The sequence below is a fragment of the Vipera ursinii genome, assembly GCF_947247035.1.
Source record: "Vipera ursinii genome assembly, chromosome: 17".
Taxonomy (NCBI): Eukaryota; Metazoa; Chordata; class Lepidosauria; order Squamata; family Viperidae; genus Vipera; species Vipera ursinii.
Window position 1 is genome coordinate 3,210,133 of NC_139530.1, and position 22,727 is coordinate 3,232,859.

Consider the following 22,727-nt stretch of genomic DNA (forward strand, 5'->3'; position numbering starts at 1 on the left):
CTCCCGTAGGTGTTCCCGTCGGTCCCACACACCAGCTGAGAGGAGGCGACACATTCGGTGGGACAAACGCACCTGCCCGTCTCGGCCTCGCAGATGGCACCGAACTGGCACTTCCGACAGCGGTCTGGAAAGGAGGGGGAGGGGGGAGAAATCTGGAAAATGAGCCTTTTTTTTCTTCAAACAAAACCCTTTTAAACTCTCCTTTCCCCCCTCCCCAAAGGAGGTTAGCCTAGCCTTTCTCTTAGGATGGGCTGGTTTCATGGATAACCACAGGCCTGCAGGAGAAGAAAGAGTCGGCTAGCGAGGGCTCAGACACGGAAAGAGAGCTTTTCCTGTTAGTTGCTGTCGTGCGCGTTAAGAGGATGGCTCTGGCCGGGATGGGGTGGGGAGGGGCAGAAGGTGGCCTCCCCCCACACCCACAATGGGGAGGAGGCAAAGATGTGGGCGCTAACATGGGGTGTGCAGCCACAGAGTCCCTTTCCCGAGCGCAAGATGCTCCAGGCTTTCTTCCATTCCGAAAAGCAACCGTCTCCAGGGTGTCTCCGACGCTGACTTTAGTTCAGAGACACACACAGAGACACACACACACACACACCCTCTGGCACTTTCCCCGTGGGAGGTTTTGTGCGAGAGGCATGACCCCTCTGGCACCTTCCTCTGCCGGCTTCACGATGCCAGCCAATTTATTTCCTGCCTAACGTCGGCAAGGGGCTGCCAGCTGCTGCCACGTTCCACCATCCTGGTGTGTGTGTGTGTGTGTGTGTCTGTGTGTGTGTGTGCCTCTCTGCTCTGGGGCACAGGCTGCTTCTCTACCCCGACCGAGAGTTCACGCTCGGAGAAGGAAGCGTCGCTTCGCTGAGAAATGAGGATTGGCCCTACTCAACCGCCCGCGCCAGGAGGGCTGGTCCAATATTTGAGTTTCCCCCCCAAAATCTTCATCCTCATCGGCCGAAATCAAGCGGCTTCCGCGCATGGCAAGCCAAATTGGTATTTTCAGGCGCTCTCTGCCCCCCCCAGGAGATAAAACGGAAAGTGGGGGGGGGTGTTAAGCCAAAAGTTATCTGAGACTTTTCCGGCATCCAAAGCGGTTCAAATGCACAGTCAGCAACTGGGAGAATTTGAGAAACGCATTTAATTGTCAGGCATCAGAGAGCAGTGGGCAGCCGGTTCCCTTTTTCACCTGCTATTTTCTGAAACGAGGGGGGGGGGCTCCCCAAATTTCCACCCGTTATTTTTCCCAGCTTTAAGTGGGGGTGGAAAGGGCTGAAATTAGCAAGAAGGAGGCTTTGGCTTCCCAAGTTTTAAGTGGTCCTTCTTTTACGTGGTTTGCCTAAATACGATCTGTTGTCTTCAGAGAGAAAGAGATCAGTGTTTTGTTTGAGATGGGTGAGGAAGGAAGGAAGGAAGGAAGGAAGGAAGGAAGGAAGGAAGGGAGGGAGGGAGGGAGGGAGGGAAGAGAAGAAGGGAGAGAGAGATAAAGAGAGAGAGAGAAGGAAAGAAAGGAAGGAAGGGAGGGAGGGAGGGAGGAAGGGAGAGAGAGATAGAGAGAAGGAAGGAAGGAAGGGAGGGAGGGAAGAAGGGAGAGATAAAGAGAGAGAGAAGGAAGGAAGGAAGGAAGGAAGGAAGGAAGGAAGGAAGGAAGGAAGGAAGGAAAAAAGAAAGAAAGATAGAAAGAAAGATAGAAAGGGAGGGAGGGAGGGAGAGATAGAGAGAGAAGGAAGGAAGGAAGGAAGGAAGAAAGAAAGAAAGAAAGAAAGAAAGAAAGAAAGAAAGAAAGAAAGAAAGAAAGAAAGAAAGAAAGAAAGAAAGAAAGAAACAGACTGAGGAAGATTTTAGAAATTACCATACAGGACGGGAGAGAGAAAAGCATTTCTCTCCTGTTCAATCTGTCAGTTCTGGGTCCCGAGGCAATTCATAAAAACAACAGCAGAGTATGAAACGCAATAAAATGATCACGAGTCAAAACACTAAAAAATAAATTCCAGCAATTTGAAAGCACAGCCGAGCATTAGGCAGAGTTTTTAAAACCCTTCGGCAACCTGCTAAAAGCAAGCATGGCTAACTTCCCTCCTGCAGCAGATACGCGCTTGGTTTTTTGGCCTTCTGTTTTTTTTTAAACTCAAAGTCTCGCTGGGGAGGGAGGAAATTCCCAATTCTGATGTACCAGATTGTCTGACTTGACAAATCTGGAGAGAAGCGCGTTTCCGCCCTCTTCAGAGTCATCCCACAATTTCTTCCCCCGAGGCAGCATCAAAAACCATCCACCCTGCCTCCTTTTCAACAGGGACACATGCAGAGGGAGCCACGGAGAAATCAGCCCCGGCGCCCTAAGAGAAGCAACAGGTTCCTAGTCCTCAAGAGGGCTCGGCACAAGGAGCGGGGAGAAGGGGGTGCCGCATGCCAAATTAACCCACCTCTTTGGGGAAATCCCCACATTCTCCTCTGAGCAGGCATAAGAACAAGAAACCGGAATGAACCTATCGTCCTTATCTCTGGATTCTCTCCCCCCCACCCCACCCCGCCCCGCCCCAATAACCTCTCCTAACCTCCCCTTGCACCGGGTTCAAGACAGCAGGGGATTTTGGCACTCGGCTTCCTGATCGAATCGCTTACACATCAATCTCCGGTTGAAATACAGCCGGTGGGACTGGCGACCTCGATCTCAGATTGCTCGATTTAATCTCTCCGAATAATTTTTTTAAGCAGAGCTTTTACACCGGCGCTAGAGAAGGCTGGGAGGCTGTTGCTGCCGGACGAGCAGGGGATTCGAAACCGGTGCTTTGTGCTCCGGATTGGACACTCGAATCGAGCCCCCAGCAGCAGAGGCCTGACCCACAATGGGTTGTTAATTGGGGTTAAGAGCGACTGCATCTCGGCCGATCTTTGGCTTGCAGCGGTTCTTGGAAAAAAAATGACCAAGGGCCCCCAAAGAGCTCGGGTTCAGACGGATTATATCTGCCCCTGTTCACTGTACTGGACATGAAAACCGAGAGATCTTCAAACATTTATTGATTTGACCTTTTCAGGGACTTCCTGAAAGAACCGCTGCTTTTTATTGAAAACGGAGGCCGTCTACAGGATTGGAGCCGGTGGCTGGCTTTGGAAGGCCGGTTCGCCGAAGAACCCGCCAAAGGGGGTCTGCTAATTTTGCCCTGGCTGAATTAGCAGACTCGTCGCCCTCTGGATCCCTGAGGGCAGAGCTTCCAGCGGTAGGAGCAGCTATCTGAATCCTAAACCGAATCCGGAACGTCACTGGGTTTCCCTTCTAAAAAAAAAAAACCCCAAAAACTCTTTCCGAAAAAGCGAGGGCAAAGCTGTGTACGTGTCTGTGTGTGCTTCCGGAGGCTCCCAAGGCTAACTGAACGTCCGTTTTTTTTTTTTCCTATTTCCATTTTTCTACTGCAGGCCAGCTGTAGCCACTCACCGCAGGGCCCCTTGTGTTTGACGTGGATCTCTTTCCGGAGGGCGCACGCCATGGCCTCCAGCTCGCAAGGGTTGCTGTAGGTGAGGTTGTCGCTGCCGCAGACTGGATCGTAGATGCTCTGGCACACTTGCTGGCATTCGCAAACGGGCTCCTGGTTCTTCACCACGCAGGTGGCCCCGAACTGGCACACGACGCTCAGGCAGGGGCTGGGCTTGCCAAGATCTGAATCAGGAAAGCAGGAAAGCAGGTAGAGGGGGGTGAAGAGAAGGGGGTGACGCCTTCTGGAGCCGGGCAGAGTCCCTCCCCACACACACACACGCACACACCCCTCCCTCTCTCTGGACAATTGGGGCGAAATGATCCGGAATCGATGTGTTTGCAGACCGCTCTTACCCAAACAGGCAGGGCAGATCTCAGGGCAATGGGATCCCTTGGTGTTTGCTGACCAACTTCCCCCTTGGTCACACAGGAGAGAAGGGATCAGCGCTCTCCTCTTAAGAAAAAAAAATCTACTCGGTTAGGCATCCCTCCACATTATCTGGGGCGCCTGCATCGGAGGCGGCCCTTTCCCCATCGCCGCTTCCGCTTATGTGGCCGTGGCAGGGAACGAAGAGGGTAGGGCAGGGGCAGGCAACCTTGGCTCTTTTACGACTCGTGGACTTCCAAGTCCCAGAATTCCCGAGCCAGCCATGCTGAGGAGCAAGGGAGTGGTTTCTATGCTTGCTCAGGAATTGTGGGAGTTGAAGTCCACGAGTCATGAGGGGGGCCAAAGTTTCCCCCATGCTGGCACAGGAATTCTGGGGGTTGAAGTCCACGAATCATGAGGGGGCCATAGTTTCCCTCATGCTGGCTCAGGAATTCTGGGAGTTGAAGTCCTCGAGTCATAAAAGAGCCAAGGTTGCCTACCCCGGGGATAGGGGATGCCCATCTGTGTGGAAAAACCAAGGCAGGCACACTTCGGGTTTTGCCAAATGGGAGTTTCGGCCGAGCCACACGGCCAATTTACCTTAAACAATAAAGAAAGGTTTACGTTTCCAGAATAATTTCCCAATTATTTTTTTAAAGTTTTCATTTCTACCCTGCCTTTATTATTTTTATAAATAACTCAAGTACCTAATACTCCTCCCACCCTCCTAGAAGGTGACTAGAACTCACCTCCTCCTGGCCCAAAGTCACCCAGCTGGCTTTCGTGCCGAAGGGGAAACTAGAACTCACCGTCTCCTGCTGATTGGCCCAAAGTCACCCAGCTGGCTTTCAAACTTAAGAAGGGACTGGAACTCACAGTCTCCTGGTTTCTAACTGGGTGCTTTAACCACTAGACAAAACTATATCCAGCTTGCCTAGAAGGACACAATTTTCTTTCCGCTGGACACCCAGGGCTTCAGCAAGGTGCAAGGAAATAATGCATTTTTGTTTTCCCCCACTAATATTAGTTATTCCTCTCCAGCACAGGAACGAGGAGAACTCAAGACCACCTAGTAATGCATCGACGTTTATTCCTGGATCCCCTGAAACAGCAGTTGCTCCACCTTGGCGGCGGGCTTATGCATTTCACAAGGACTAGAGACTTTGTACTGATGTAGCCAGAGCAGCCAGCTTTAGTTCTCCGCGTTCGGAGCCCACCAAAAGCAGAGTCCGCTTCCGAGCCCAAAGAGGGGAAGAAAAAAAAAAAAGATTTGTACCACTGCGGGTGCATCTTAGAATTTTTTCAACCTTTCAGCCGCCCCAGGTGAAACCGAGGCTTGTTTTATTTACGAGATTTTTTCTCTCTCTCTCAATTCCTCCCTCGGCTCCGGATGTCGGGCCCTTCATGCACACAGGAGGTGGGAGGGACGAAAGAGAAATTGAGGAGCGGGAACGAACGTCTGCACATATCCGGGAGCAATGCAATCCCAAGTTGCTCCAAGGAAGGAAGGAAGAGGAAAGCAAGCTGGGGGGGGTGTTTCCATCATCACAAGGGACCACGTCACAGAGGGGGGAGAGGGGAACCAGAGAGGAAAAAGAAGGTGGGGGAAACACGGAGACAGGGTGATCAGGAGGAGGCAGTCGCCCGTTCTTCTAAAGGGTGCGTCTCATGCGATGGCCCGTTGGGGCGTGCAAGCAAAAGTGAACTTAAAATAAGACCCCAGCCCACCGGACGAGAGGACAGAGGGGCGGGGGGTGTGGGGGTGATCTCAAGCCTTGCTGGATTTTCGTGGAAATTTTCACGGCTGGAAGAGCTGCCTGCTAACCACTTCCCTGCCGGTAGAAAGCCAGTCTGTCAGGAAGATGGCAAAGCCGTGCACTTTTCTTCTTTAAATTTAATTCTTTTTTTAAAATTTTGTATTTTATGGGTTTTTTTTTAACTTTTTATTGTTGTGAGTCCTTAGGGAGAAGAGCGGCATATAAATTTAATAAATTCAATTCAATTCCTGGGTTAGGAACTTTTTGGGGGTGAGGTTTAATCACAGCCAAACAGCTGCCCTCTCTCCCACCTTGAGGAGTGGGCGGGGGGGGGGGAGAAAGGAAGGAAAATGAGAAATCTAGCCCCAAAGTAGCCAATCACCCTGAATTTCTACGCATTCTCCTTTCTCCTCCATTTGGCAAAAGAGGAACTGGACACTGTTCACATCTCGCAGCGAACTGGCCGGCTACCAACCTCTCGGCCATGGCTGGGTTTCTTCATTAAGGTCACGTTTTAAAGAACTGTCGTATAGCTGTCAACTTCCGCAATAGTCGGTGGGAACCCGGGTTCCTTCTACATTGTAACCCAGTTTGAACCTTGGCCACCCTCAGCCCCCATCTCCAGATTGACGCTTGTCAAGACGACAAGAGAAGGCAGGAAAATCTGCATCATCAAGGGGGTTCCTACAATTCATCTAAAAAAAAGGGTATCACATTTTATCCATTGGCAGATGGATTCGGCCGCCTTTCTGGTGATGCTGAGCAAGAGGTGACCACAATTGGGGGGAAAATGTTTGTGTGTGTCTGTGTGTGTGTGTGTGTGTGTGTGTGTGTGTGTGTTTCCCCATTTGAGCCACTGGAGGCTCTCTTGTTATTAAAACTGGGGTAAAAAAAAAAGCAACTTGCAGAAAACTAGGAGAGAGGAGATCTGTGGTGTTTGAAGGCGGCCCAGCCAATTGAGGGAAGTTTTATTCCCTGCCTGAGCTGGGAGTCAAATTTAAATGGCAATAGCACTTAAGGGACGCGGTGTGGCTCAGTGGGTTAGGACGCTGAGCTTGTCGATCAGAAGGTCGGCAGTTTGGCGGGTCGAATCCCGAGTGCCACGTAGCAGAGTTGAGCGCCTGTTACACATCCCAGCTTCTGCCAACCTAGCAGTTCGAAAGCACGTAAAAACGCAAGCAGAAAAATAGGGACCACTCCGGTGGGAAGGGAACAGCGTTCCGTGCGCCTTTGGCGTCTAGTCATGCCGGCCACATGACCACGGAGACGTCCTCGGACAAGCGCTAGCTCTTCGGCTTTGAAACGGAGATGAGCACCGGCCCCTAGAGTCGGAAACAACTAGCACACATGTGCAGGGGAACCTTTACCTTTTTAGCACTTAAGACTTATATAGCGCTTCATCGTGCCTGTTCAGGGGAAGGGTGCAGCCTAAGATGCTGAGGGATCTTGCCCATGAAAGGGAAGAAAAATGCCAGCCGTTGGACGGACAGGGGGAAGGTGCAAAAAAGCTTTCCAAGCAATATGAAAATGGGGTTCCCCTTCCCTCCCCCCCTCTGCAAAATGCAGGGAAACAGGCAGTGCCAAGAGGAAGCGAAGAGCGTGCGGGAGAGGAAAGAAGCAAACCTTGCAGGAGAATTTTCCTGGTGGAGTGAACTGGAGAACTGGGTGGACTCACTTCCTTTCTCCGAACGGAAAACACTAGAAGACACAAGACAAACAGGAAGAAAGAGAGGAAAGAGGAAGGAGGAAGGAAGGAGAGGAAGAGAGGGGGAGGGGGAGAGAGACAGACACAGCTATGGACTGATTTCCCCCAAGTTTCCAGGCACACCCCGATTTAATTCCCCCTGGCAGAGAATTGGCGTCCAGCTTTCCTCGGCGGCGGCTCCCACTGAATTTTTGTCAGCTCCACGCAGAGGGACCACGTTTTGCCTGGTGAAGGGGCATGTTTAAAATCGGTGTGTGTGTGTGTGTGTGTGTGCGTGTGTGTTTCAAAACTCGTACTTGCAAACTGCCGATAGGGCAAGGATGAAGTGAGAATACAGAAAAGCTGCTTTTGGTTTGTAATAAATGCTTTGGTGAACGACTATTCGTTTAAATTAAACCTGTGATGATTTTACGTTTCCCATCGAAGAATCTCGGGCCGATTTGAAGATTAAAAGACGTGTATTGTGGCAGGAAAAATTAGTGGAGAATTACTGTATTTGCCTCAGTGCAAATGTTTGGCTGTTTTCAGGTAGGTGTGTGTGTGTGTGTGTGTGTGTGTGTGTGTGTGAGAGAGAGAGAGAGAGAGAGAGAGACAGAGAGAGACAGAGAGAGACACACACACACACACAGAGAGAGAGAGAGAGAGAGAGAGAGAGAGAGAGAGAGAGAGGGAGAGAGAGATGCAATCCGCTTTGCTTCAGCACGAGACAGGCAAGATTAATTTTCTCCTTCCTTTCGCAGCCTTTTTTTTTTTAAGCCAGCCAGAAAAACAAGAGTTTTTATTTTTTTTTCTTTCTGGATGCTCCTCAGAGAGATAATATCATTATCATTCCCTTGTGAATTTTCAGAGGAGGTGGAAAATGTATTAGCATGGTTTAACTGGTGCATTTAATTCAGTTGCTGATTTAACTCGTTTTGAGGGTTTGCATCGTATAGCGAACCACAGGATGAATAGGCACCTTCCTCCCCAGTGTGCCAGCCTCACCAGGGTTAACGGTAATCACACTGGCACGTTGTAGAATGAAGTTGCTGAGTCTTCTTTTGACATGGTTGCGAATCGAGTCCATGTAAAAAGGAAAGCAATTGATTCTCTGTGCACGGGACGACTTCCTTGAGCCAAAGATATTCCTCAAAACTTACTGTAAAGAAAATCCAGATTCCTGGTCCCAGGAGTCTGCAGTTAAAAAATTCCATGTGGGGGGAAGAGAGAGGAAGGAGGCCAATATAGGACAACAATCTGCAATTTATTCTGAATGTTTGTATCGGTCACTGATGTGTAAATGGGCAAAAAGTCAACAGGAAAGGAGCACGAAATAAACAGGGCAAACTGCATCCCGCTGCCTGCTCGGAGCTCCTTTAAGGAAAGGGCGCCTCCACTTCTGACTTCCACAGATTGAAGCCCAGGAAGAAAAAGACACGGACAAGGTTTCACCCCTGCAAACTGAGAAAGATTTGGAGAACGGGAAGGTGTGTTTAAGGAAGCCGGCCTTGATGGTGCAGAGGGAGCGTGTGATGCCCAAGCCGTTGGTGGGAGAAAGGAATCGGCAAGCAGGTAAGGCAGGAAAGGCAGGAGCGAGAGATGGGAGAGATGAAGAGATGGACAGGACTGAACACTCTTACGCCAAATTCCCCGTTAAGGACAAAAAGGATGATAAAACAGGACGGAGGCCACAGGAGGAGTGCGGGGAACAAAGAATTGAGAGGAAGGAAGGAAGAGAGCGGGATGGGTCAGACTTACCTCTTTCGGCTGCACTCACCGGGCTGAGGCAGAGAAATGGGCGGGTTTGGGGCCCGTCTGGCCGCACTTACCACAAGGTCCATGGTGCTTGACTGGAATGGCGGCTTTCTGTTGGCACTCCGCCTTCTGGCGCTCGCAGTCGTTGAAGTAGGTCCGGCTGTCCCTGCCGCAGAGAGGCTGGTAGGCCCCGTCGCAGGCGACCCGTTCGCACGAGCAGCGAGCGAGGCCCCGCCGGATGAGGCACACGGCGTTGAAACGGCACTCGTCCCGGCATCTGTCTGGAGACACCGAGGGGAGAAGGGGGTGTCAGTCTCAACGGTCCCCAAAAGGCAGGTGGGGGGGAGGGAGGGAGAGAGAGAGAGAGAACTAGGCTGAAACCCAGCAAACTGGGAGTTCTAGTCCTGCCTTAGACATGAAAGCTAGCCAGGTGACTTTGAGCCAACCACCAGGAGACGGTGAGTTCTAGTCCCGCCTTAGGCATGAAAGCTAGCTGGGTGACTCTGATCCAATCACCAGGAGACGGTGAGTTCTAGTCCTACCTCAGGTATGAAAGCTGGCTGGGTGACTTTGAGCCAACCACCAGGAGACGGTGAGTTCTAGTCCTACCTCAGGTATGAAAGCCGGCTGGGTGACTTTGAGCCAACCACCAGGAGACGGTGAGTTCTAGTCCTACCTCAGGTATGAAAGCTGGCTGGGTGACTTTGAGCCAACCACCAGGAGACGGTGAGTTCTAGTCCTACCTCAGGTATGAAAGCCAGCTGGGTGACTTTGAGCCAACCACCAGGAGACGGTGAGTTCTAGTCCTACCTCAGGTATGAAAGCCAGCTGGGTGACTTTGGGCCAGTCCCTCTCTCTCAGGTCAACATACCTCACACGGTTGTTATCGTAGGGAACACGGGAGAAGGAAGGACTATCGAGTTATTTATAAATAAAAAAAATTAAAAAGCGGGACAAAAAAATGAAAACAAATAAAGAGTAAAAACGTACCTTGAACCTGGCACGGTCCTGAACGCAACTTCTGAATCTCGATGCCCCGGATGACGCCCGTCCTCTGCAAGGCGCATTCGTTCTCGTAAGTCACCCCGTCATCCCCACACACCGGCTCTTTTCGCAAGGGGCAACTTTCGGGCCTGGGAAGCAGCTCGGCCCGTCGCGAGCGAGGATTGACCCGGCAAACTCGGTTCATGTCGTTGTGGGTGTTTTTGCAAGGATCTGCGGAGGAAAAACAAAGGATGACGGTTGGGAGAAACAACAGACACGCTTTTCACAGGAAGGAAAAGGAAGTCCCCACAAAGATGATAGATAGATAGATAGATAGATAGATAGATAGATAGATAGATAGATATGATAGATAGATAGATAGATAGATAGATAGATAGATAGATAGATAGATAGATAGATAGATAGATAGATAGATAGATAGATAGATATGATAGATAGATAGATAGATAGATAGATAGATAGATAGATAGATAGATAGATAGATAGATAGATAGATAGATATGATAGATAGATAGATAGATAGATAGATAGATAGATAGATAGATAGATAGATAGATAGATAATGGATGGAAGGAAGGATGGATGACAGATAGATAGATAGATAGATAGATAGATAGATAATGGATGGAAGGAAGGATGGATGATAGATAGATAGATAAGATAGATATGATAGATAGATAGATAGATAGATAGATAGATAGATAGATAGATAGATAGATAGACAGACAGACAGACAGACAGATATAGATAAATATATTGATACACACACACACACACACACACTCCTGAATCAGTGATCGCGGAGAACATCTGAATATAGAGGAGGTTTGAGGAGGAAAGAGGCTTTTTCTCCCCTCATAAATCAACAAAACTATATATAGCTTCGGAAAGGTAAACTTTTTCCTCCAACACCAAAAACTGTCGGAGGGTGACAACACAATGCCTACAGGTGCCAAAGACTCACAACACCTCCAGCTGGGATTTACGGAAGCCCCAATTACATACTTTTTTTTTTTAAAAAAAAGCCGTAATCTCTGAAGTTTTCATTGTTCCCACTGGGGGAAGAATGCAGCCATTTCACAAAAATCTCATTTGTGAGTTCACCGCAATCCTGGGAGCTTCGGTGACTTTGCAGAAAGCGGGAGGTAAAAATCTGATTTTACGGCACCCGGGGCAATGTGAAATGCGGGGACGATCCCTAACAGCTCCACTGGTGCCTTAGAGGGACTCAACTCTCCCCCGTATACTGGTGACGTTACCTGGATAGGTGACGAGACGTCTGCGGGAAAACCACCCAAATCAGGGACCGCCAATACCCCAGGGCAGGACTTACCACACGGCCCATCAAACTTCTTGAAGAGGTTCTCCTGCTTGTCGCAGGCGTGCCGGTTCAGGTGGCACTCGCTGCGATAGTCCTTGCCATCGCTGCCGCACACGGTGCTCTCGGGAACGCCGCTGCAAAAGGACATGCAGATGCACTTGGCCGACTGCCCATCCGTGGAGCGTACGCAGGTGCTTCCGAAGCTGCAGACCACCTCCGCGCAGGGGTCTTTCGAACCTGACAAGAGGGGGGGGGGAGAGAGAAGAGCCAGATTGGTGAGCAGGAACCCTGGGATCAAAAGGCAGGCAGAACCAGCTTCCGGATCATGGCGGGAACGGCAGGACGCTTGCCAAGGAGCCCAAGAAAAGGGGGATTTTTCTAAGCTTGCTTGTTTCCTTGCAGACGTTTCATTACCAAACTGGGCCGCAGCATCAGTGCCAAAAGGTGGAGGGGCTTGCTATTTATATATAAATAAATATAAAGGCCAAGTTGGTTGGTTTGCCCTGTGAGCAAGTGGCAAGTGGCTTTACCCTCCCGTTAACACTGACAGGGCAAGCCGCTTGTACGTAAACAAGAGACCAACCCACCCCACTCCCTTTTAGCACTGACGATGCTACTTTGCTGGGTCACGAAACGTCTGCAAGCAAGCCACCGAGCTGAGAGACCACCGAGGGCCACGCAGTTCAACCCCGAGCTACAAATATTTGCCAGGGTGAAAAGCCTCGACTCTTTTAAAGCCCGGCATTATTAAGCCTCCTTTCCACAGAAACGCCGGGCGTTGCTTTACCCGCTGAGTCCAGCAAGCCAAGGGCGAACGAGATTGGAATGGCAACAAGGAGAGGGCCTTAATGTGCCCATAAGCAAAATGTAATTAGAGACGGACATTGAAAGGCTGCCGGCTGTTGTAAGATGGGGCTAGTATCTTATTTATAATGCCCTTTATTTATTTAAGTACCCCCTCCTTCATTGGGCATTTTCTCCCCCACCCATAACCCATTGTTATTATTTTAAATAAATCAGGATGACACCTCTCTCTCTCTCTCTCTCTTCTTTCTCTCTCTCTCTCTCTCTCTCCTTTCTCTGCTGAGATCTCTGCAGCAAGTCCAGAAAGCCGAGATTTATCGCTAAAAGCAGGAACTTCTCCATCAGAGAGAGAGAGAGGAGGGGGGGGGAGAAAGGTCAAGTTAATTTACTTGGGAAAAAAGCAGACAGGGGCGTTCTCATTCCCACAGTTCCTTGCTTCGGGTGGTCTGTGCCTTGCTACCCCGGAGCGTTCATTAGCCTCGTTTACGAGGCCTTGTTGGGGGAAAAAATCACCTGCTCCAGGTGCAAACCGGACTTGGGAAAATTCACAGCCTGCATCTTGCGAGGGTGCCGTTTGCAGAGGTGATGAAGTCAACCAGCCTATTTCTCACCAAGAAGAGCTGAGGTTACACACGACTGGGGGAAGTTGGAAACTTAAATGTTCCGTTATATTTTTTTCTCGTTCTCTTTCTTTCTTTCTTTCTTTTTGCGGGAGGGTATCAACCAACCAACCAAAAAAATATATATATTGTTCTTTCGACTCTGAGCGCTCTCAGCTCAGAGGTTCGAAACTATTTCTAAGAGCCCCTGTGAACATAACGTGACGTGCTTCCGATGTGGGTTAGGGTTAGGTTTTCCATCGGGGATATTCTGAGTTCTAACTGCACAATCTTGGCCAACGCTTTGTCGGCTTACCGATACTAAATCTCTGCGTGGCTTTTTTTCTTTCTTTCCTTTTTTCCCCTCTCTTGCTTGTTCATTTTCAATTTTTTTTTCTGTTAAAGACGATGAATTCATCAGGGGGAGGAGGAGGAAGAAACGGAAAGAGAAGCCTCAGCGGCAGCCTCAGACACCACAGGAGGGATGGACGAGGTGTGGACCACCCAGGCTTACCACAGGCTCCTTTACTCGTGACTTTAATGCGACGCTGCTGGTTGCACTGAGCTTTCTCCAGCTCACATTCGTTACTATAGGTTGAGTAATCTGAACCGCAGACTGGAGCCACCACAGAAGGGCAGGTGATCTTCTTACACACACATAAACCCTGAGAAGGGTCCGTGGGGTTCCTTTCGCAGGCCGCACCGAAGCCGCACAGCATCCCTCGACAAACTACGGGTGGAAAGGAAAAGAGAGTTACGCTCCGCACGGGCTGGAGGATAAAAACCGGGCTCAGGTTTCTAGTCCACATGAAGAAAGAGCAGGAGAGTCTAGGCAAAATTGGCACTGTGTAGGCAAAACGGGACATACAGTATCCTCGCACGGATGTCCAGAGTTAGGTGTTGACCTCAATGAATTAAGCCTCAGATCCACTTCACACAACTTGATATTTATATTTGTTTATTTATTTGTATCCTGCCTTTATTGATTGATTGATTGATTGATTGATTGCAAATTGTACACTTGGCTATTTTGGGGGGAATTGGTAGAAGGTGACTCCCCAGGTGAGCTAGTTTACAATTCCATGTAATGTGTGAATCCATAACCTGGGTTCATATAGTAATAAGGCTAAGCCTTGCAACGTAAGACTGTCTTGATAACAGAGCCTGTCTCCAAAAATCAGCGCTTCCCCATGGCCCTTTTGTCCGGAGAACCAACGAATCCATGAGGAAGGAAGGAACAGATGTAATGAACTCATAAATCTGATTTTCAAAGGAGGAAGGGAGGAGGGCAGAGATGGCCCAGCCTCCCAGATCTCTCTCTCTCTCTCTCTCTCTCTCTCTCTCTCACACACACACACACACACACACACACACACACAGACACACACACACATAAATGAATGATTCTACAATTCCCAGCAACCCCCTAAGGCAGGAGGTGAGGGATGCTGGGAGGTGTAGTTCAGCCATAAGGGCAGGGCCAGCTTAAATGAAAAACTTTCATACCACCCTGTCTGAAGCCGTCCTTTTTACCCTACACAGCCTGACCGTAATTCCATATAGGATTCTACAAGGGTGTGTGTGTGTGTGTGTGTGTGTGTGAGAGAGAGAGAGAGAGAGAGAGAGAGTGAGAGTGAGAGTGAGTGAGAGAGAGAGAGAGAGAGAGAGAGAGAGAGAAGCTTGTTTGCTCCCTAATAACAAATGCACCATTCTCTTGATCATGTAATCAGCTAAGCTGGCATAGACTCGTTTCCGATTTGCATTGCAAATGAAGCAGAGGTGACTTGGCTGTTCTTTTTTTAAAATTTTTTTGAAGGTTGAGGGTGTGGTGGGGGGGGGAGAGTGGAAGGGAAGCCAGGCAAGGGAACCCTAAAAACCCAGAGCTGCTACCTTGAAGTAGCAGACAATGGGCTACCTACAAGATCTTGCTTAGATCTTTTGGGGGCAGGTGCCAAATTTACATTCAGCTGCGCAAAGCCCTACGCTAGCAGCCTGTACCCATTTGATCTTGTACTTCCTGGCGATGAAACCCCCGGTTCTAAAACCCCTGCCTAGCTTAGTTAGGCTTGAGCGTTCACACTTGGCTGGCTGGTTTCCACGCCTTTTTAAAGATTTGCACCCTCCCTCCCCTGCGCAGAGAGACGGGGTCTGCAAACCAAGGGAGGAGTGTCGGGGAGCAGAACCGGCTAACTCGAGCTATTCCACCAATTTGCTCTTGCTCGGCACTGAATCACAAGGGGTTTCCCATCCTCACCTTGCGGGCTCCGGTCTCAAGTGGAACGTCCAGGTGTTGACGCTTCCGTTGGCCAACCCGATGCGCTACTCAACCGCTGGATCTCTGCTCAGGGTCCCATGTCAGAACCAGGAACGTGAGGTTGGAGATAAGGCATCTTTGGGGACCCTCTCGTTGGGAGAGGAGAAACCCAGACGCAGAAAGGGGCAGCCTTAAGAGATTCAGTCCTGCCCCATCTGTGTCACCCAACAAGGAGCCTGCCAGAAGAGCTGGTCTACTGCCCGGGTTCAGACAACGCCTCTAGAAGGCTCCAGATTGGGAAGATTTGATTGACTTGACTAGCTCTGACTCTCTAGAGCAGGGCTGGAGAAAAGGGGAGTATCTTCCTGGTGCTTCTCAGTGCCATTATTTCTCCAGGACTAGCTCTCTCTCCAGCGGGACTGCTGTGAATGATAGCTACACAACGTGTGAATGTTGCAGGTTTCTTAGCTCCAAGGAGTTGCTGCGACTTAAGCTCGCAGAGAGGGGGCAGTGGAGGCAGGGAAGGCCACCTCAGACATTTATACCCAGGACACATCTGTAACACCCACACAGCCTTCAGCTCCATTGCTCAGGTAGAGTCCTCAACTACCCTGGGGACATTGCAACTGTCATAAGTAGGAGTCGGTGGCCGAGCATCTGAATTTTGAATATGTGGCCTTTGGGGGAGAGGCTGCAAACAGTCACGTGACAACGGTCCTGTTTTCCAGCGCGGCTGCGACGTCGAGCAGTCACTAAATGGATCGTTGTGATTTTTCCAGTGCTGCTCTAACTCCGAACAGTTACTAAATGGACCGTTGTAAGTCGAGGACTAGTCGTGGGCCAACCTTAGCTCAATACGGCTCGTCCAAGTAACCGGCACGCGGCACAAGGGTGCCGGGGGCCCGAATTCAGCATTTAAAGTTTGGTTTGAAGAACTAAGGAAGGATGAAAGAAAAAAACAACAACCAAGGCTGGAATATCTCTCATCATTAGCCATGGCTAATTTTACCCATCTGCGTGCGAGGTGATATTTTCTTTTCTTTTCTTTTTTTTTGCATGGCTCCCACAGTGTCTGACCTGCTGTTTAGTTACTACCTTGCGAATCTGAGGGGGGTGGAGGGTGTACGTCACCTCCCCGAGAAGGTCTGTATGTGGGTCGCAAGAGAGAGTAGGATTCGCATCCCACCTCTTGTTCTGCGCTCTTCCAAGTTACTGATTTGATTAGAACTGATTAGCATATCATGTTGGGGATTTTTCACGATTCTGTGGACACGGCACAGATACTCAGGGAGCGGAGAGGGAGGCGCGATTGCCGTGTATAATATCAGTGGAAAAACAATTTTTTTTAAAAAAAAGAAGAAAGTATGAAAAATCATAAAGGGGAAGGGGGGAGAGAGAGAGAGAGAGAGAGAGAGAGAGGAAGAGCTTTGCCAGCGGTTCATTTACACTTCAATACACGGATATTTGGCTCCAGCTGCCTGGAGAATTTCAGCTCATATGCATGGCAACAATACGCTACTAAGAGACTAATATTGTCAAATAAAAAACGAACTCTCTTTCTCTTCTGCCCAATATCTAAAAGCAATTTATCATTTTTATGAAGCTCTGCAGACCGGCTCTTTCTCTGCTTTTCTTTTTTTTAAAAAACACACACACACAAAACCTAGCAGACAAATTCCTTCTCCCGCCCCCCCCCCAAAAAAAGGGGGGAGATAAAGCATGGGGAAGAAGGAGGCAAGGGAAGTGATGAGCGTTTAAAAATGCTCAGAGAGTTGGTTGTGATTTTTTTTCCCCACTTCCTCTTTTGCCTCCTCCTCCAAGCCCCTTACCCAGTTTTTCCAAGACTTGGGCTGAAGTTGTAGCACATTAGTGAGCTGTCAGTCAAAGAGACAGAAAAGAGCTTTTCCTTGCAAGGAAAAAAAGCTCCTTTTTTGCCCAAGACGTGCTAGAAACGGGTGTTCTTCCTTCACACTTCTCAAGGAATACACAATCAGATATCGGGACTGTAGCTCAAGGAGCAAGGCGGTTGCTTTGCAAAACACTCCTGGTTCGGCCCCGAATGTTTTACATTAAGGAGATCAGATTGTGGGGATGTAACTCTCTTCGCCTAAGCAAACGTCCAGCGGCTGCTAAAAAGCCCCCCACCACACACACACACACACACACACACACACACACACACACTTTTCACTTCCCATGCTTCTTTTCCCTAGATCAGCACCTTGGACAGGGCCAGGCTGCCGAATTTAGCAGCCCCTTTAATTTCCCAAGATGCCTGCAGCACTCAGCAGCATTGTGGGAAATTAAAAGCAGGGCTGAGTTACAGCCCTCCAGGACTGTGGGAGTGGGGTGGGGAGAACTCTGCAGAGAAATTCAACAGTGTTCGGTTTTGGGAGATGGGTGCCTCCAATTCTGAAGCTCCCAAATCTCCCGTTGGACACTTCCAAAGGAAGGACGATGGGAGACGCTGTTTGGCTAGCGAAGGTCATTTAGGTAGCCCCTCAAGGACAAGGCAGCGACGTGTCCTCGTAGAACTGCGATTCAGAAGCCTCTACGCTTTTTTTTTTTTTTTTTTGCTATCCATGGAGTCCCTGTGTGTATTCAAACCTTCTTCCAATAATGCCGGATGCTTTTCTCAACTTCATCTCTCAGGAATTCCTCCAGTTCCTGGCCTGTCTTGGTTTATTAACTGCAGCTCAGCCCACGGGAAGGGGGGGGGGAAGAAGGGAAAATGGAGACAGGGCTGATGTGTTGTGTGCCACTTCTAGATAATTGGTTTTGAAAGACTGGCCAGACCAATCCAGAGATGGTGTGCATGCTCTTCACACTCTTGAGTGCTGTAGCCCCAGAAGCTCGGACCACAGGCTCAGATCAATAGCCACACAAAGAATTTAACCCAATCCAGAAGGTCCATGATCCATGCGACATTTATTTTGGGGCCGAGAGTGATGTCACTGCCAACCGAACCAGCTGTATCTCCCGGCAGTCTATATTTTGTCTCAAGATTAGCGTTTCTCAACCTTGGCAACTTTTTAAGATACGTGGACGTCAACGTCTGCTGCCTGGAAGTTTGAAGTCCACATGCCTTCAAATTGCCCCGCTTGAAAAACACGGCTGTAGATCAACCGACAGAACCACAGTTATTTATCTCTACGAATGATCTTTGAGAAGAACAGAATGACATTTAATTAACAGAGACCAATGCATTTAGACAATACAAATCCACTCCGCCGAGAAAGGATGGGGAAGAAGAACTGGAGGTCCGTAGGACTGGTGAAAAGGGTTGCCAATGAATGCCGATGGGAACGCAGCTAGCTCTCTTAGGCTCCTCCGATAGAAGTGTAACTTCCAAACCATAGGAAGAACTTAATTCCACTTTGTTCTAAGTTGGTCAGTACCATCCAGAGCTGGACCCCATCCTTGAAGGAGGATTCTGAGCAGGTGGAGCCGTTTCAGAGGCAGCCGTGAAAAAAAAAACACAGCTGAGGACAGATACCCCGCCAAAAGGTCTCATATAAACAAAGGTGGTGTGTTTCCTCATTTCAAAAATGTAAGATGCCGAAGCCTAGCCTTATTCCAGCTGAAAGTTAGAAGGAACTTCCTAACTTGGGAAGTGATGGACTTCTCATATAGGGTATCTTCAACTTCCTATAAGGATTTCCATCGGATTTCCCTAGAGCAGGGGACCAAATTCCGGGAATCACGATGTTCCCAATTAGTCTAGGATTCTTTCAAAGCTCGATCAGATATTCGTTGGCCAGACAAAAGAGCAAAATCACCTAGCATGGAGTTACAACATTTTTCCAAGGGACTTTCCATCGGAGAGAAATGAAGGGGGCCGTTTTTCTCCTTTTCTCAACGGACCTACTTTGCACCTCCCACCCATGTCACTTTGAGCTGTTCCCTTTGTTGCGAGAACATTTTAACCCTCCCTTGTTCATCCTGTCAGGTCCAAGGCCTGGTGAATAATTTAGCGCCTATTCACCAAGAGCGTGTGGGACACAGCTGGATTGGGAGGCAATGAAAAATGTATGAACGCCAAGCGGGTGACATATGGCTGAGTTACGTCCTCGCTCTTTCCGGCACCCTGTTTACTCATTCCAACGTGGCTCCGCAGAACCTCCAACTTCTCAGCACGGTGCCGGGCGAGGGCCCCAGCGTTGAAGCTCATCGGTCCGCCCTAGCAAAATAACATCCCTTGGATCCTCCAGGCATCAGTCCTGCGCCAAGCTTGGGACTGAGCGTCAACACCTGAGGTCTGTTCGCCCACCGGCGCACAAAAGCAGAGGAGCTGGAAAAATGAGCGGGCCCGTTCTCCAAAGCCGGCGAAAGTGGAAGTCCCAAAAAGCAGCCAAAATTGAAGCACAGGAAAGATCTGAGAAATTTCTAAAGGTGAACTTTCTGCCCAAGATTTCTTCCTTTTAGAATTAGAATAACAGAGCTGAAAGGGACCTTAGAGGTCTTCTAGTCCAACCTCCTTGCTCAGGAAGGAAACCCTGTAGCATTTCAGACAAATGGCTGTCCACTCTCTTCTTAAAAACCTCCAGTGTTGGAGCATTCACCACTTCTGGAGGCAGGTGGTTCCACCGGTTAATTGTTCTCACTGTCAGGAAGTTTCTCCTTAGTTCTAGGTTGCTTCTCTCCTTGGTCAGTTTCCATCTGTTGCTTCTTGACCTGCCTTTGGGCGCTTTGGAGAATAGCTTGACTCCCTCTTCTTTGGGGCAGCCCCTGAGATCATTCAGAAGAAGACTTATCTTTTGCCTCCTTTTCTATACCTGCCTGAGTTTTGGGTGGGTGGGGGTTAATTTGGTTCTTGGCGTCCAAGGAAGGACGCTCTTGATTTGGGGTCCTGGGATTCTCAGTTTAGGACAGAATAAGGAAAGCAGCTGTGAAGGGCTGAGTAGTAAATCTACTAATTTCTTCATTGCAATTCATGCCAGTTAATAAATTCTGTTCCCAATCAGGACAGTTACACATGGGAAGGGGTTTGAAAAAAACAACAACAACCAATGTCCCCATCCTTCCTTTCTTTCTTTCTTTCTTTCTTTCTTTCTTTCTTTCTTTCTTTCTTTCTTTCTTTCTTTCTTTCTTTCTTTCTTTTTCTTTCTTTCTCTTTCTTTCTTTCTTTCTTTCTTTCCTTCTTTCTTTCTTTCTTTCTCTTTCTTTCTTTCTTTCTTTCTTTTCTTTCTTTCTTTCTTTCTTTCTCTTCTTCTTTCCTCTTTCTCCTCTTCCTCCTCCTGTTCTTCTTCCTTTCCCCTTTCCTCTCCCTCCCCTCTCCTCCTCCTCCTCCTCGATGTCAGATTTGAATGAATTAAATTAACTTAAATTAATTCTTCAACATGAGGTATTCTCTCAACCCGAGAGGGGCAGTGGAGGATTAAAATTTTCCGTGTCTAAACACACAAAAGGGGAAGGGGTTTTTCAGGGGGGGGTCTACTCAAAGAAAGGGCAAGGGACACACGGAGTGGCGTTCTCTCGCCAACCCGTTTTTTCTCTTTCTGAGAGAGATTCTCCACCGCTTGCAAAAGGTGTTCATTACGGACCACTATACTTTTCCGCCTGAGTTGGGTCTAATCTTTTGAGCAAACAACGATAGATCCAGCTCAAACTAGCCTTGGAAAGAGAGGCACAAAAGACGGCCTTTTCTCTCTCTTTTTTTTCTTTCTTTCTGTGAAGTAATTGGTTTAATTGGCTTCCGAGTCCAAAGGCTAGAAGGCAGCTTTTTAAAAGCCCTCGACTCCTCTTCACTCTTTCATTACTACCTCTTGAGGTGGCTCCCTGCTGCGTAAAGAAGGATCTACCTTGGCGTTGTTGTTTTTTTTTGGATGGTTTATTTCTCCATCCAAAGGGAGAAATAAATGCAGCCGAGAAGAGAGCAGGGCACCTTGCTTTCACGGAAAAGGCCTTCCTTTTTTGAGGGATGGATAGAGCGAGCCAAGAATCGGATCGAGGCTCCAGGGAAAGGGCCCCAAAGAGTCCTCCTGTCAATAGTTAAGAATAATAAGTTGGAAGGGACCTTGGAGATCATCTAGTCCAACCCCTATTGCTTAACAATAGGTGTTTGTTTGTTTTTTTTTACTCAACTATCTTTGGATGGGCCCACCGAAGACTCTTTAAAAGCTATGGTTCACAAGACTGTACTTTCAGGATTGGGCAAACCTGAGTCCTTGTGAATGGGTTACAATCATTATCACACCATTAACCTCTGACTCACAAACCACTACAACTGGATTCACATATTATATACCAAGCCGTAAAAGGATGTATTTGGAATCATGCAATGAAAAGATTGGAGAAGGGATCTTAAGAGGCCATCTAGGTTAACCCCCTGTTGAGTACAGGAATCCACCACTAGGCCATCCCCAATGGAAGGTTGTCCAGCCTGTCCTCAGTGAAGAAAAGATTCCCCGCTATCGGGTCAAATCTGACAATTTTTCTCCCCACCCACCCCAGGAACTTCTTCATCCAGAAGCCCAACTAGAAATTGCTTCTAAAATTGTAGAATGGAGTCCCTGGAGAACATTTAGTCCCAACTCCTTGCCCGGTGAAGGAATCCATTCCTATAGAATCTCTGACAAATGGAAACAAATCTCTGTTGAACACACACACACAAACATACACAAACACGTACACACAAACCGCAGGAGTCCCCCACTTTCCGAGATTGCCCCCTCCATTATGGAACCGCTGGACATACCTTCTGATGTTCTACCAAGTTCTACTTCCTCATAACGTCAACCCACTTGTTTCTCATTCTGGCTTCTGGGATGACTGCATAATTCTGCCCTAGCTTCTCCACAACAGCTCTTCCGATATTTGTGACTTTCTGCAGACTTCTCTGGTCAAAATATATACCTTTCCAGCTCTTTTACATCTCAGAAAAGCTCCTTGGGACCTGCTCAAATTTAACACAGTCCGTCCTCATTTGCTGTGTCCAGAACCGGACATCCAGTTTACAGCCCCTGATAAGATTCATAAAGGTAAAGGTAAAGGTTCCCCCGCACATGCGTGCCAGTCGTTTCCAACTCTAGGGGCCGGTGCTCATCTCCGTTTCAAAGCCGAAGAGCCAGTGCTTGTCCGAGGACGTCTCCGTGGTCATGACTAGATGCCAAAGGCGCACGGAACGCTGTTCCCTTCCCACCGTAGTGGTCCCTATTTTTCTACTTGCGTTTTTACGTGCTTTCAAACTGCTAGGTTGGCAGAAGCTGGGACACGTAACAGGCGCTCACTCTGTTACGCGGCACTCGGGATTCGACCCGCCAAACTGCTGAACATCTGATCGACAAACTCAGCATCTTAACCCACTGAGCTACCGTGTCCCTTAAGATTCATGGAAGATGCTAAACCAAACTTTTGAATTTCTCGACAGGAAGGGTGAAATCTGATTTACTCTTCCCCATTTCTGGATCTTGACCTTCGTCCTTCTCAAGCAAGAGGGTGCTGAAAAAGGGATCCGGGCCCTCACCGGCTGTCTGAACTTTGCACTGAGGTTTTGAAAGCAGGCCAAAATAGTTGCCTATTTTCTGCAAGTAGGAACAAACCCAAGATTCCTAGAAAGCCAGAAGCAGACTGGACACAGCGGGCAGCCCGCTGCTATGGCGCGCAATCTGTGCAATGAGTTAATTAACTTGCTTAATTATCATTCTAGTCTGTCTTTCTAAATTTGAATACCTATACCAACTTTTCTCTGTGTGTGTCTGTGTGGGGAGAGAGAGAGA

At 48.7% G+C, this 22,727-nt stretch overlaps 1 protein-coding gene across 1 annotated transcript in view; it reads right to left on the minus strand.

Moving 5' to 3' along the window:
- Positions 1 to 22,727, minus strand: part of AGRN (agrin) — a 128,294-nt gene that overhangs the window by 35,117 nt on the left and 70,450 nt on the right. Inside the window, 6 exon segments of the mRNA XM_083375644.1 lie at positions 1 to 124; positions 3,425 to 3,646; positions 9,101 to 9,307; positions 10,017 to 10,241; positions 11,365 to 11,589; positions 13,270 to 13,485. The exon segment at positions 1 to 124 is cut by the window's left edge and continues 71 nt beyond it. Of these exon segments, the coding sequence (XP_083231770.1) occupies positions 1 to 124; positions 3,425 to 3,646; positions 9,101 to 9,307; positions 10,017 to 10,241; positions 11,365 to 11,589; positions 13,270 to 13,485 (1,219 nt within the window).